Here is a 14628-nt window from a genome sequence, read left to right as displayed (position 1 = left end):
AAGATTGTGTTCACTAAGTCTGTGATGCCTGGGAAGGTACTTTTAAGTAATGTACCCCACTTAAATATTAGGGATCCCTGGTGATGGCACACTTGAGTACACATGATCTATGCCTGAAAATTGCTGATCTGAAAACAAATCCACAGCAAATGCATCTTTAACAAATGTGAACTATAAGGAGGCAGTCATCCATGCCATGTGTAAAGTGACCTCAACACAGGGAAAAGACGTATTTGTTTTGGCTTTGTTTTTAGATTAGTAATTTTCAGGCATACATTTTGCAAGTCACTCTCTAACAAGTCTTTCCTTTTTATAGGAAGGATTTCTGCTTGGAGAAGTTAGACAAGAAGAGACCTTTAGTATTAGTGATTCACAAATCAGCAACACTGAATTTCTGCAAGTTATTGGTAAGTAGTACTGTGTCTACAGATTCTGTGAGTCTTGCCTAATTTAAAAATTGTTTGCAAGCATCCAGTGGCACCTTAAAGAGTAGCACAATTTAGCTCAGCATTAGCTTTTGCAAGTCATAGTTTACTTTGCAAGTCATAGTTTGCTTCTACAAATACACAAATACACAGAAGTGTACACTTGTCAGTCCATTCACCAGGATACCTGTTTCAAATTTTCTATTCACAAGCTCTCTTAAAATTGCTGTGGGCAGAAATTCCAGGACCAGAAATTAACATTTGAACATACTGTTGACCACTAGCCAAACTCTGGAGGTGGCCTTGATGTAAAAAGTTGTGTAATGATAGGTGAGTGAAATTTATTTTGCTTTGATTGGTAAATGTGAGTGTTGAACATATGAGATAGGATGAACGTTTCAGGATACTATATCTGAGGAAGATAAATGGAGTAGAAATTCTGAGGTGTCAAAAGGGGAAGTATCAGTTCTGTAGGTGAAGGATGTTGCATTTTTAATGCACTCTCATGTAAAAAGTCTGTCCAAATATCTTTAAACCCATCCGGGAAAAAGTCTAGTCCAGAGGTATTGAACTCATTTGTTACGAGGCCCAGATCTGACATAAATGTCTCTTTGTCAGACCAGGCTATATGTGCCATAGAAGTAATGCCAGGTACAGAGGATATAAACTTTATAAAGGACACAGGCAAACCCAATTAATGAGGTTTTTACTCAAAATATAAATCTGCTTAAAATGTTAACACTTTTACAGTATTTCCTTAAAGTATCTCCCAAATGCCCATCCTCCCACCTCCACTGCCCATTACTCATTAGCACTGGGTCAGTATACAGGGCTGTAATGTACAACCACTATCATCCGGCAATAAAAGTAATGACAAGTTACTTGCTGGCTGGATAAGAGCCCTGGATGGGCTGGTTGTGGCCCACAGGCCATATGTTTGACACCCCTGGCATAGTCCTTTTCATGTGCTGGGTTTTTTATACTTACACAGAATTGTTAATTTAGAAGGATCTAGAAAACTAAGATCTTGCACCGGCCATCTGAAGTGTTACTATTTAATCTTTTCAGTCCTGGCCCCAACCTAGTGGAACTCTCAGCCAAACACCATCCGGGCCCTGCAGGATCTTGTTCAGTTCCTCAGGGGCTGTAAGCCAGAGATGTTCTGTCAGGTTTTTGGTTGAGGGCAGTGACAGTTTCCACCCCGGCTGGAAACCCACTCCCATTCTCCTTCTGTAGATTGTGCCTTTGATCATGAGGTGGCTGCAGTCCTGAATTAAGGACTGGACAGTAACTGTTGTTTTCACCACTTGTCTGTTAGATTGCTATTGATTTAAAGTTTAAATTTTTAAAAATGTTTTACCATGCTGTATGTTGCTCAGAACTCTGCAGTAGCAGGGATTTGCGTGATTTCTAAATTGAATATAATACATAAATAATAAATATTCTACCATTGCACCATTTGCCATCTCATTAAAATGCAAAATTGTTGATCTCACCAAAAATATGCAACTTAGCACAATTTTTTCAATTTTCAATTCAATTGAAATCGAAAATAAATTGCAGTCATTAAGAGCATATATATTGCTTTTTTCTTTTTAAATGGATCCCAAGAAGATCCAGGAAACTACATGCCATTTAACCTAATTTCTGTATTGGGTAAATTTGTGAAAAGTGTTGTTAATTGCATAGAGAAATTGACCCTATTGAATAAGAATCAGCATATTTGCCATAAAGTTAAGTTCTGTTTGGACCAGCCTTTTGGAAATTTTGGAGGAGAGCTGCCAAACAGTGATCCAGTATAGTGGAAATTACATACGTGGACAGCGTAGAAACTTTGATTTGGTCTCGCACCAAAGACTTTTGAGAGGTGAACGATGTTATAGTGATGATGGGTCTGACCATGACTGCTAGCAACATTTTAGATATGAATGTGGCCGTTTAAAAATGCTGCAAGGTCATGGCACAGCAAAACCTGCCATGACTGTTTCAGCACTTGAAAAGGCATGGAGATGGGGGACCAAGATTGCCTAGTCCTGCTGTGCAGCAGGCCCAGTCAGGATTGAGCTGCCATGGTTTTTTAAAAGGGCCAAATTTTTCTAAAATGGCATCAGCAGCTATAAGTTAGATCAGTGTCTGCTGTAACATCTAGTTTGGCTCTAAGTGAACTTAGAAGTCGGGAAGAACTAATTAAGCAGGAAGTAGAGAATAAGTAAATAGCCACTTCTGACAGGGGAGTTTTCAAGCCACAGGTTCCACAGTGAAGTGTGTTTCAGTTTACCTAATAAATTTCTGGAATCCATAGTTAATAGCAAAACAGTCCAATTCTCAGATGTCACCAAATTAAAAATTGTGAAAACCAAATTGAATAGTCAAGAACACCAAAAGAATCAGTTCAGGATGTGTGGGTGGGTGCTTATCAAATGCAGCTCAGTGTGAGAAATTTTCACATGATGGATGTAGAGTCAAAAATGTTAAATTTATACACCAGTGGGTTCTGAACTGGCAGTGACTGACCAGGAAAGAGACCATAGGACCCTAAATAAAATGCTAATAATTAATGCTAATATTAAACAGCTGAAAAATGTTAATTTACTTTAGTTGTATGAGAATTTGTGAATTACTTGTACCTTTGATAATGAAGAGTACACCGATAGCGTAACTTGCACTGCTTGGTAACATTCACCATAAGTGTTAAATTCTTTGAAGAACAGGGCAGTTAAGTCAGTTTTATTCCAGTGAGGTCTTGCAGCTGAAGTTAGTTCCATGTGTTCTTCCTACCTCAACATTATGCTACTTGATTTCCCCTTGAGATATGTTAACTAGTCTCAGGTACATAGTTGTGGATATGTTTCTGTATAAAAATTAGGGAAGCCAGGTCATGTGCATCCATGTGTATCTTGGTATTATGTTTTGCACTTCCATTATGTTGGAATGGATGAGAGGACATCAAAGAAAAGTCATGCACATTTCTTTGGATGTGCATTGGACTGGTGACTTCTTTCTTAATTTTCAGCAGGCAGTAGCATGACAACCACTGTTTTAGAAAGCCATAACTTCTTTTTAAATATTTTAGCAATGAGAGGCAAACTTTGTACCTATCTAATCCCTGTAGTGCCTGACATGTTTTGAGCAACTGGTCTCCTTGTCCCAGCTTGACAATTCTTGATGTGCTTAAAAGGAGTGATTCTGGGGTGGAGATGGTTGGGATCTCAGCTAAAAATTTAATTCCAAGTGGAATTATTGCCAGTGCCCCAAAACATTTTTAAAATAAGATCACTTTAGTCAGAATATATATTATCATATTGAAAAGAGCCTAGTATCTTGCATCTTATGAATTTCGAGTGATGGACATGCATTTGCAACCCAAATTTCAGTTTATTATTGTAAGAGCTAGGAAATATTTCTGTTACATCAATATAATGTCAACTTTCTTAAACAAATCTCCCACTTGTTTTACTCTAATGATAAATAATCACTTTTATGAAAGATAATGTAATAAGATATATAATGCTCAACTTTTAAAAATGTTTCATATGATCACTTTTTCTAAAAAGATTTATGTCCAGATAATAGTGTTTGAATTGCCAGATTTGTTGTAGGAAAAATATAGGGTTGGATTCTGCTTCTATCAGTTCCTTCCATCCCACTGCAAATCCCTACCCTGTCCTTTCCAAATGGTACATAGAATTTAACTGAAAATTATATTTGTGGGGGGGGGATCACATCTAAAGAGCCTACATTCTCAGTTTTTGGGGGAGAGGCTGGTACTTAGGGCTCCCATAAATATAAGGGCGGTGTTTGTTCTGGAAGACAGAAATGTTTGTTTACTCTGTGTCTGGCACTTGGAGAACCTATAGGTCCTCTAAAATTTCATAATTGGACTCCAGCAACTAAAATGTATTTTCTTACTACAGAAATCCATAATCATGAGCCCTGTTCAAAACTCTTTAGGTAAGTTATTCTTGCCTTATTTTTTCTGTACTTGATGCAGTTGGAATGAATCATGTGTTGATAAGACTCCTTATGCTGACCAGAATGAGCTTCCAACCTATTCTCATAATATTTTTGTGTACTTTAGTTAGTTCCTCTGAGGTTGTCCTACTAAATACGAGGTACCAGTTGGACAGAGCAAAAGACAGCACTGATTAGACTATGACTAGGATTTTTTCCACAGAGGAATGAACACAGAAGTACATTTTTACTATATATATCATCAGTAATGTTATACTCAACAATTTTATAAATAGGGTAATCTTAGTGATATTTCAAGATTTTTCTTTACTACTAACCTCTGTGGATACACTATATTCATTAGATGAGTGACATAGAATAAGAGAAGATGCAGCAAGTGACATAAAGAGCTCATCATACTGAGTGAGTTAATGACACTCAGTGTGTGTCTTGCTCTGCCCTGGATGGCCCAGGCTAGCCCAGTCTTTTCAGATGTTGAAAGCTAAGCAGGATCAGCTCCAGTTAGTACTTCTGTGGGAACTACCAAGGAAGTGTAGGGTTGCTATACAGAGGCACTCAATGGCTCTGAACCAGCTCTGAACATCTCCTGCCTTGAAACCAGTATAGGGTTGCCATACATTGGCTTCAGTTCAATAGCAAAAAGTGTGTCTCAGGTTCCTTTTTTTCTTCTTTTGATCAAAGCATTTGTATGAAGTTTTTCATCAAGCTAGTGAGAATAACCTTCTAATTAAAGATGTTAGTTGCTGAAAGCAGTAGGCCTGTGTTCTTAAGAATTAAGATTATTAAATAGTGCTTAACATTTATAGCATGTTCAGTTTCTGCTGCCTTTGTACACAGAAATATTTCAAGGCCTTGCACCCATCATGATCTGAACACGGCTAATCTTCAGTGATCCACCTTAGTACACTTTAGTTGTGACATTGCCAGTTTACTTACTTGCAACGGTAGTCTGTTTTTTCACACAAATGTTGGTGGAATAAATGTTCGTTCTTAACTGTACCAAAATTTTGAGCAGAAAATTGCTACCAGACAGTCATGGTGCAGTGAACTACAAAATCATTCTGAAAAGACCCTAAAATTTTGGCAGATCGCAAAATGCTATCCAGCACAAGGTACACTTTCATCAAGGGTACTCCAGAAGGGTGGGGGAAAACTGTTGGAGGACCCTGCATCTCTAGCCTCCATGGAGCCATTTGACTGTTGTCTGTCTGAAATGATACCTCACATGCTTTCACTCGGTAGCTGCCACCACCTGTCACTTTAAAATATCTCAGGGAGAGTCTGACAGGCCCACTTCTGCCCCTGCATTTCACCAATACATATAAACTTTCTTATCTGGCTCACTTTAGAAGTGGCCTGCACATAGCCCAGGCCTGTTTTGCATTAGCACCGCAGGTTTTAATTTTATTTTGGGGAAAGCAGTAAGAAAGGAAGGTGTAAACAATTACTTGAAGGGAGGAACAAAGAACAGGGAAGGATTTCATACACACAAAATGCAAAATCAGGCTAAACTAATACAGAAAGTACAGCCTGCTTAACCTGTGTCCTAACTTAATGGCTTATAGTTTTCACAATCTTAGGCGATGTTGGCTTGACATGGGCCTGCCCTGCAAGGGACTCCTAATCTCTTGCTTCCTCTGAATTTCTGCATCTAGTGGCTATGGAGAGTCAATTAACTGCCAAATACATTTAAGCGTTAATGTTTAATATGCCATTGACTTCTATGGGGTACTTAAAGGTTAGCTAGCCCAGCACCATGCCGATTGTTGAGTTGGAGTTGAAAGTATTTCTGATAGGTCTCATTTTTAATGTATGTTTTCCTTGTGATTAAAGCGGGCTTACAAGCCAAATTTAAAACCTATATTATACCACAAAAATCCAATCAGCTGCATCTCCCCAAGAAAATGTATGCTTCCTCCCCCTGTTAAAAACCCTAGCACATAAAATGGCCTTGCAACATTTCCTAGAATTTCTAAATCCAGTGCCCCCTTTTACCTCTTCAGGAAGCCTGTTGTGTAGGATGGGAACTATTATAGAAAATGCTTGGGCTCTGGTTAATGCCAGACAGGCTACTTTAAGTGAGAGAAAAATAAAGATGTTCTGATTTTTTTTTACTGTAATAACTAAATAGTGTGTTTGTGACTGAATACTTTTAAAAAGGCAGGATGTTACAAGCCAGTCTCCTGTTGAAATACATAAAATTTTTGCATCTACCTGTGTTCCTGTTGTATATAGAATGCACATATAAGTCTTGGATTGAGTCTTAGACTGCTGCATCCCTCCTCACCTCCAGCACTGAATAGTATGCATTCTCTGAGGAGGCTTGACTACTGAAATCTATCTAATGATATAGCACAAGTGTGAGGCCAACTTTCATATAAAAATGTATGCATTTGCTGCATTCAGCACTTAGACAATACTATATGTGTAGTTTTTGTGCCCTGGTATTTACAGGGTATATCAGTGCAGTTCAGTCAAGGGAATTTTTCTCTTACTACTAAAATAGCTAACAGGCAAACAAGCAAGATTTCCAAGCATCACTTTCCCCAAGAACTAGTTGAGAGAGGTTTGTTGGTTTGGGTCCAGCCAGCAGTGGAAGATGAACAGATTTCCCAAATCCTTTGCTTCCCAGCTGTCTCTTAACGCCAGAAAGATGATTCCTGTACTTGTGGCATATTTGTAAGTTGGGAGGAGGGGTTTGCAGTGAAGATGGGGTAGAAGCAAAATCATTTATGGTTTCAGATAGTTGTGTATCTTTTATTGGTGAAATGGTAGTTGTGACAGTAACAGTAAAGGGGCCAGTTTTAAACATCCCAGAATTTTCTGTGGCTTGTATTATGCACGGTGAAGTAAATGAGCTTTTCTTTCAGCCTAGATACACATCCATGAAGTGTGTGTTTTTCCATTATATATAATTATGATTATTATATATAAGCCAAGCTTCTATTTTTTTCTTTCCTAAGCTTTTATGACTATGCAGGCAAAGTCAATGAAGAAGATTTGGACCAGATTCTCAAAGATCGGCGAAAAGTAGGTTTATATATATCTGAAATTGTCCTTTTTTTCTTGTACAAGAAATAAAACATGCTGCAAGAATAAATTCTAATTAATGTTGGTTGCTCATGATGAATCATGAGGAATGACTTGAAAGTCTTAAGTATTTCAAAAGTTTGCCAGTCTTCATCTGCAGTGCCTATAATTTATGTCATCTTTGAGAAGTGGTGTTGTGTTCAATGCAGAGACAGGCACTTAAATCAAATGGGTGGCTTTAGAATGTATGCTAAGGAAAGACGATACATAAAATGGTCTATTGTACTTTCTCAGTGTTGACTCATTGCAGCAGAAGCAGGGAGTTTATTATTTAGAAATTTCTTATATCAGTAAAAACAAATTCTCAAAAGTTGGAAATAAATAGCATTCCTCTTTAATTTACAACAATAAAACTGTAGTAAATGTAATCAGCAATTTATGTCTACTACCAGCATTGCTAATAGAAACCTGCGATACCTAATTCTTGCATATGCAGAGATTAAAAGCCTCTCTGAAAAGACAGCCATGACAGTGCCATTAAACAAGCTTATCACCCAGAGTTTAGGCATCTCAGATAGTAACAAATTTACAAGTATAGGGCCACCACCTGAAATGTTTACTACACTTTAAAGTAAATCTTGCCTCTGTGTGGAAGAATGCCTTCAGTCAGAGATCCAAAAAAGAAGTACTCCTGTTGGCATCATGAACCCAGCCCATGTAGGACTTTAAAAACATAAGAAGAGTCCTGTTGGATTAGACCAGTCCAGCATTCTGTCTCATACAGTGGCCATCCAGTTCCCCTAGAGCAGGGGTCCCCATCCCCTGGACCGCGGACCAGTACCAGTCCATGGCGTGTTGGCAACCGGGCCACACAGCCTCGCCGCCCTGCCCGCCCCTGCAATCTGCCTCCTCCCTCCATTTGTACAAGTTTAATGCCCAGGAAGGCGGCGGTGAAGCACCTACCCGGCTCTTTAAAGGTTGACCTCTCCCCCCGCCAATCACCTGATCGGCAGGGAAACCACAGCAACAGTGCGAGCAACCAGCTGAAGAAGCCACGCTGCTTTTGCCTCTTTCCCATGCCCAGGAAGGAAGCGGGAAGCAGGCTAAGGCAGCACGGCTTTTTCAGCCAGTCGTTCATGCTGCTGCCGTGGTTTCCCCGCCAATCAGCTGATCGGTGGCAGGGAGGGGTCAGCCTTTAAAGAGCCAGAGAAGCGCTTCATCACCGCCTTCCCCAGCCTTAACCTTGTACAAACGGAGGGAGGAGTCCTAGCGAGGGGAGGCTGAATTTGGTGCCCCCACCCTGGCAGCCTTGGGGCCGCGGTTGGTGAGCCAAAAAGGTTGGGAACCACTGTCCTAGAGGTCCAACATCAGGGCATAGAATCTGAGGTCTTCCAGTATGCTGCCTCCTTTCAGTGGTTCCCTTTAGTCACTTTGGCTAGTAGCCACTAATAAACCTGTCCATCATGAACCCCATTTTAAAGCTGCCTATGCCTGTGGTCATCACTGCATCCTCTGGTAGCAAATTCCACATGTTAATCACTCGCTGGGTGTTTTCAAATTTTGGTATTTTGGGAGAGGGGAAAAATTTGTCATCTCTCCCCCCCCCCATAATTTTATAAACCTCTATCATGTTGTCATTCCCACCCCCCACCCCCACCCAAAAAAAGTCATCTCAGTAAACTGAAAAGTCCAGACTCTTTGGCTTTTCCTCATAGGAAAGGTTCTCCAAAAGGTGTTTTAAAAGTAAGAACTGGGATCCAGAAATTTAAATGGCAGCCAGCAGCACTCTTGTAGAATACATTATGTTTTCACCAGTATTCGTCATTGATATTAATGGCTGTTTTGTTCTGATCTAAAACGTTCAAGTGCCAGTCCCCCAGTGGCTCATTATGGAAGTCTGGTTGAGGCATAGACATCTGTTCTTCAAGAAAGGGCATAACTGTTTTAAAAGCGAACGTAGTGTGTGCTCAAAGTAGTATGTGCCTTGCCTTGAGGTCCAGATTCGTGAGAGATTCTGTTTAAACAGTCTGTTTATCAGTTGAATGTGTGACCCTAATTGAGAACAAACAAACCCACTACTTATGCAAAACGTTAGGTATGTTTTTTTTTATTCCCTGGTTTAGATGCTGAGTGACAGGGATCTGTGGACACATTTCTAAAATAAATACACCATAAAATGTAATCCATTATGCATGGAATTATAAATAATGTGAGGATATTCTATTTTATGTAATATACAAGTGTTACCTTAACTGTAGGACATTACACGTAGAAAACTCCTTTACTTTGGTAAACAGAATTATGTTTAAAAATACTGGTGACATGCTGGCTTTGTTAGGTATATTGTACTTTTGAAGTATTAACAGATGATACCATCTTTATCCTTTCAGTTAATACTTCATCCTCTCTCTTACTGTAGAATGTTATTGGATGGTACAGATTTAGGAGAAATACTCAACAACAAATGTCCTATAGAGAACACATCATCCACAAACAGCTGACACAGATTCTTGGAGTGCCTGACCTTGTCTTCCTTCTCTTCAGTTTCATCTCCACTGCAAATAATTCAACACATGCTTTAGAATATGTGCTCTTTAGACCAAACCGAAGGTAAACAATTCCTGGCAGGGCTGGGGAGAGGGGCTATAATCTGTTCCAAAGATTTTGAGTAAAGTGTCTATGTAAGAAAGGGTTTTCACATGCTTCTGTAAGCATATGGAAAATAGTTTATCTTGTGATAAAGGTCTTGAAGCTTTCTTCATACTGCATTTCATGGATGAAGGTCAAGTGAGTTGCCCTTCTCTTCCTCTTTGTTGAGAACATTTAAAACTGCTGTTGGTTGCTTCGGTTTATAGTAGCCTTAAAATTTCTAGAGTGTTTAAATTAAGGCATCACAGATTAATGACTTTTGACAAACAAAATCAGAAGTATACATCGGGCTTTAATGTTTCCCAAAATAGCAACTTCAGTCTAAGTTATATCAAGAAGAAGCTGTATAAAATTGTATAGTAACATGATGTGATAACCCTTCAAAGCAACACTTGGGAGTTCTGCTAGTTGATGTACTCCACTGTGCCTCATAATCATATGATAAACTGTCAGCATATTTGTTAGTCCACCTGTCTGTCCTTTTTCTAAAGTCTTTTCAGACCTCTACTACATATAATCTGCTCTACAGGATGACTCAGTCATTTACAAACACATGGAAGTTTTTGTGGCATCTTAAAGAATAACAAATCCTTTCTCTAGCATAAGTGTCTTTGAATAGAATACAGTGAAAGGGAAGTTGGAAAGGATAGTTAGAATGGTGATATTCTGCAAAATATAGGGGGAAAACTAAAACATTGGTAGATCCTTGTTTGTTGTGACTTCTGTGGAGTTTTGCATGGGAACTGTACAGACCAGCTGCAGCTGTTCTGAAAGTTCCTGACAGCACAAGCCACTTGTCCAGTGTACAGCACAGTTTCCCACCTGCATGGCCTATAAAAAAGAGCTTCCCTCAGGTCTTTCTGTACTGCAACTGAAGGACTCTTTCCCTCCCTACCTCAGGTCATGCTGAAAGGAAAGATGTTTTTTAAACTGCAGCTGCTATTGGTTTTTTCCCTGCTTCTGCACTCAGCTCCATGACTTCAAAGGCCTTGTTTTTAAAATGCCCCAAATGCTGAACCAGAGCGGTTGAGGCAGTTGGCCATTACACTTGCCTTTTTTGCCTCAGGGAAGGTCATGATGACACCTCTTACTGTGTCATCTGCAGTTTACCCTCAAGGTTTGAGAAGAGGGTTTCATTCCTTAAAGCTGCTCTCTGGAAAAGTTCCTTGAAAAGGAGCACAAGTGTCTCCAGTGCACTCCAAAGAAAAGCACCTGAACATCTGGCCCAGGCTTCCTTATTTCCACTGGCTTTGCTGCCTACACATAACTTCAGATGAGTATGGAGTGGCATTTGAAGCCTTTAAACCGGTGGAGGTGCCAAAGCTTCTGGCCAAAAACCAAATTATTTATTTATTTAATTTATATATCCCACCCTTCCCACCAAAGGCAGGCTCGGGGTGGCTCACAAACCAAGGGTCGACACAAACACATTAGTGTGACCGATACAATAAAACAACAATAAAAACATAACAATTTTTAAAAATTGCATGTGCTACAATCATAATTTCAGGCAGCGATTTAAATTCTGGTGGTTAGCTATACTTAGAGGTCTCAGGATCGCCATAGCACAGTGAAGTAGGCCATTGGTGGTGTTCTTATGGGCTAGTCCCATTGCTGCAGATGTTACCATTCTTGTAAATGCCTGGTGGAAGAGTGCCATTTTGCAGGCCTTGTGGAACTGTAAAAGCTCTCGCAGCACCCTAACCTCCACCGACAACTCATTCCACCAGCTAGGGGCAGCAACAGTAAAGGCCCTGGCTCTCGTTGTTTTGAGCTTAGCTTCTCTGATGCTGGGAACTGTCAACGGGTTTTGATACCTGGACTGAAGTGCTCGCTGGGGCATGTGCAGGGAAAGGCAGTCCCTAAGGTATGCAGGACCCTGGCCATATAGGACTTTAAAGGTAATAACCAGCATCTTGAAGCGAATCTGGTACATTATCGGTAGCCAGTGTAGTGCTTTCAGCACAGGCTGAATGTGTTCCCGTAAAGGAACTCCCATAAACAGCCTGGCTGCAGCATTCTGCACTAGATGGAGTTGCCAGATTTAGGACAAGGACAGCCCTATGTAGAGAGTCATTCAGCATGGATCACTGTTGCCAAGTCGCCACGTTCGAGAAAGGGGACCAACTGCCTTGTCATCCGCAGATGGTAAAAGGCGGACCTGGCAGTGGCAGCTACTTGGACCTCCATTGTTAAAGAAGGATCCAGGAGCACCCCTAGGCTTTTAACCTTGGGCGCCAGCGTGAGCTGCGCTCCATCGAAGGTCGGTAAATGGACCTCTGGTCCTGAACCATGGCGACTCAGATACAGGACCTCCATCTTCGTTGGATTTAATTTCAGTCCACTCAGCCTGATTCACCCTGCCACAGCTTGCAATGCTGCGGACAGATCTTCTAGGGTGGAGTCAGACAGGCCGCCCATCAGCAGATAGAGCTGGGTGTCATCTGCATACTGGTGACAACCCAGCCCATACATCTGGGCAAGGGGGTGCATGTAGATGTTGAATAACATCAGAAAAAGAACCGCTCCCTGCAGCACACCACAAATAGGTGGATGTTGTCTGTCCCCGACCCAGAATAAAGGAGAGCCACTTCAAGGCGAACCCCTGGATCCCAGTGTCGGCGAGGCAACAGGTAAGTAGCTGATGGTTGACCGTGTCGAACGCTGCCGACAGGTCGAACAACATCAGCACTGCCGAGCCATCCCTATCCAGACGCCTCTGGAGGTCATCTATGAGGGCAACCGGAACCGTCTCCATCCCATGATCCGGACAAAAACCGGATTGATGTGGGTTAAGCATGAAAGCATCATCCAGAAAACTCTGACGCTTCACTGCCACTGCCCTTTCAATAATCTTGCCTAAAAATAGCAAGTTAGACACCAGCCAGTAATTTGCCAATTCAGTCAGATCCAGAGATGGCTTTTTTAGGAGTGGGCGAACCACGACCTCTTTAAGAGGCTGAGGGAAGGTTCCTTCAAGAAGGGACCTGTTGACAATTTCCCTTAGGGGAACCTGTAGCTCCTCTCGGCCGGCTTTTATTAGCCAAGAAGGGCATGGGTCCAACCTACAGGTGGTTGGGCGTACGGTGGAGAGAATTCTGTCAATTTCCTCCAAGCTGAATGGAGTGAAAGAATCCAGACTTGACTAGAAGATGTGTACGGAGCCTCAAGTTCATTTACTGTTCCCAAAGTGGCAGGGAGGTCATGGGGGAGTGACAAGACTTTATCTGTGAAAAAACTCACAAATGCCTCACAGCCGATATCCAATTCTCTAGCATTTGGAATACCCTGTGGTAGGGTAGTTAAAGACTGATTCATCCTAAATAATTGTGCTGGACGCGAGTTCGCAGATGTAATCATGGTCGCAATATGTATTTTCTTAGCGACTTTGACTGCCACCTCATAGGTTCTCATATGACCTATAAGCTGTTCTTGTCACTTCGTCGTGGGCCCACCACCACTGCCTCTCTAGCTGTCTGAGCCTCCATTTCATCTGCCGTGGTCCCGGCGTATACCAGGGTGCCAGCTTTGTACGGGGGCGCAAAGGGCGCCTGGGAGCGATCTCATCAATGGCCATGGTGAGCCTGTTATGCCAGGTCTCCACAAACTCATCTAGAGAATCGCCAGGGGGCCAAGGATCCCGAAGAGCCATCTGGAACTGCATAGGGTCCATTTGGCTCCGCAGGCAGGCTAAAATACACCCACAACCCAAACAGGGTTGGAGCGGGATATTCAAACGAGCCTTCAGAGCATAGTGGTCTGACCATGGCACCGCATCAGCAGTAATGCAGTCCACTGTCATTCCTGCCATAAAGATCAAATCCAGAATGTGACCAGCCTGATGGGTGGGAGTTTACATATTGAGAGAGTCTCAGCGCCGCCATGGATGACACTAGGTCCGACACCAATGTGGAGCCCACATCATCGGCATGGACGTTGAAGTCACCCAAGACCAAAAGTCTAGGATGCGCCAATGCCCAGCCTGCTATGGTCTCTACAAGGGCCAGCAGGGCATTGACCAGTGCAGTAGTCGGTCAGTACAACAGGCAAATGGCCAAACTCTCTTGCACCTGAACCACTAGACCGGTACCCTCAACACCGGTGATCCTTGGGGCTGAGAGTGCCTGGAAGGAATAAGCCTCCCGGATGAACATTGCTACCCAGGTCTCAGTCATGCGAGCCGGGTCCATATTCTGTTCTAGCAAGAAATCTCACAGGACAAAGGTCTTATTATTAATGGACCTGGCGTTTCACAACACCAATGTCGGAGGTGGATGTTTCAACTTGACCCCACTGCTTTCAACCATTGGGATGGGACACAGGCTAGAAGGGGGTCGAGCATTCTGGCATCTCGGACTCCTTCCCTTATATGAATGCCTGTTCCCACCACTGTACTTTCCCCTCCCCAGGAGCACCAGGATCCCCAGCTCAGTCATCTCATACAAATGGTCTCCGTAGGAACCTCAGACCAGTCAAGATGTAACACTGAGTGGCAACCACAGTACTAGGCCACCAGTCAATACCCAATATGCTTCAACTTGACAAAAGAATA

General features: G+C 41.9%; 1 protein-coding gene across 1 annotated transcript in view; it reads left to right on the top strand.

Annotated features, from left to right (window-relative positions):
- The window catches only part of ABRAXAS2 (abraxas 2, BRISC complex subunit), a 33866-nt gene that overhangs the window by 6762 nt on the left and 12476 nt on the right, over positions 1-14628 (top strand). The window contains exons 2-5 of the mRNA XM_060241447.1: positions 317-407; positions 4340-4376; positions 7361-7427; positions 9847-10037. Coding sequence (XP_060097430.1) covers positions 317-407; positions 4340-4376; positions 7361-7427; positions 9847-10037 — 386 coding nt within the window. The remainder of the gene's footprint in view (positions 1-316; positions 408-4339; positions 4377-7360; positions 7428-9846; positions 10038-14628) is intronic.

Source organism: Heteronotia binoei, chromosome 6 (assembly GCF_032191835.1).
Source record: "Heteronotia binoei isolate CCM8104 ecotype False Entrance Well chromosome 6, APGP_CSIRO_Hbin_v1, whole genome shotgun sequence".
Taxonomy (NCBI): domain Eukaryota; kingdom Metazoa; phylum Chordata; class Lepidosauria; order Squamata; family Gekkonidae; genus Heteronotia; species Heteronotia binoei.
This window is presented reverse-complemented; position numbering and strand designations above follow the sequence as displayed.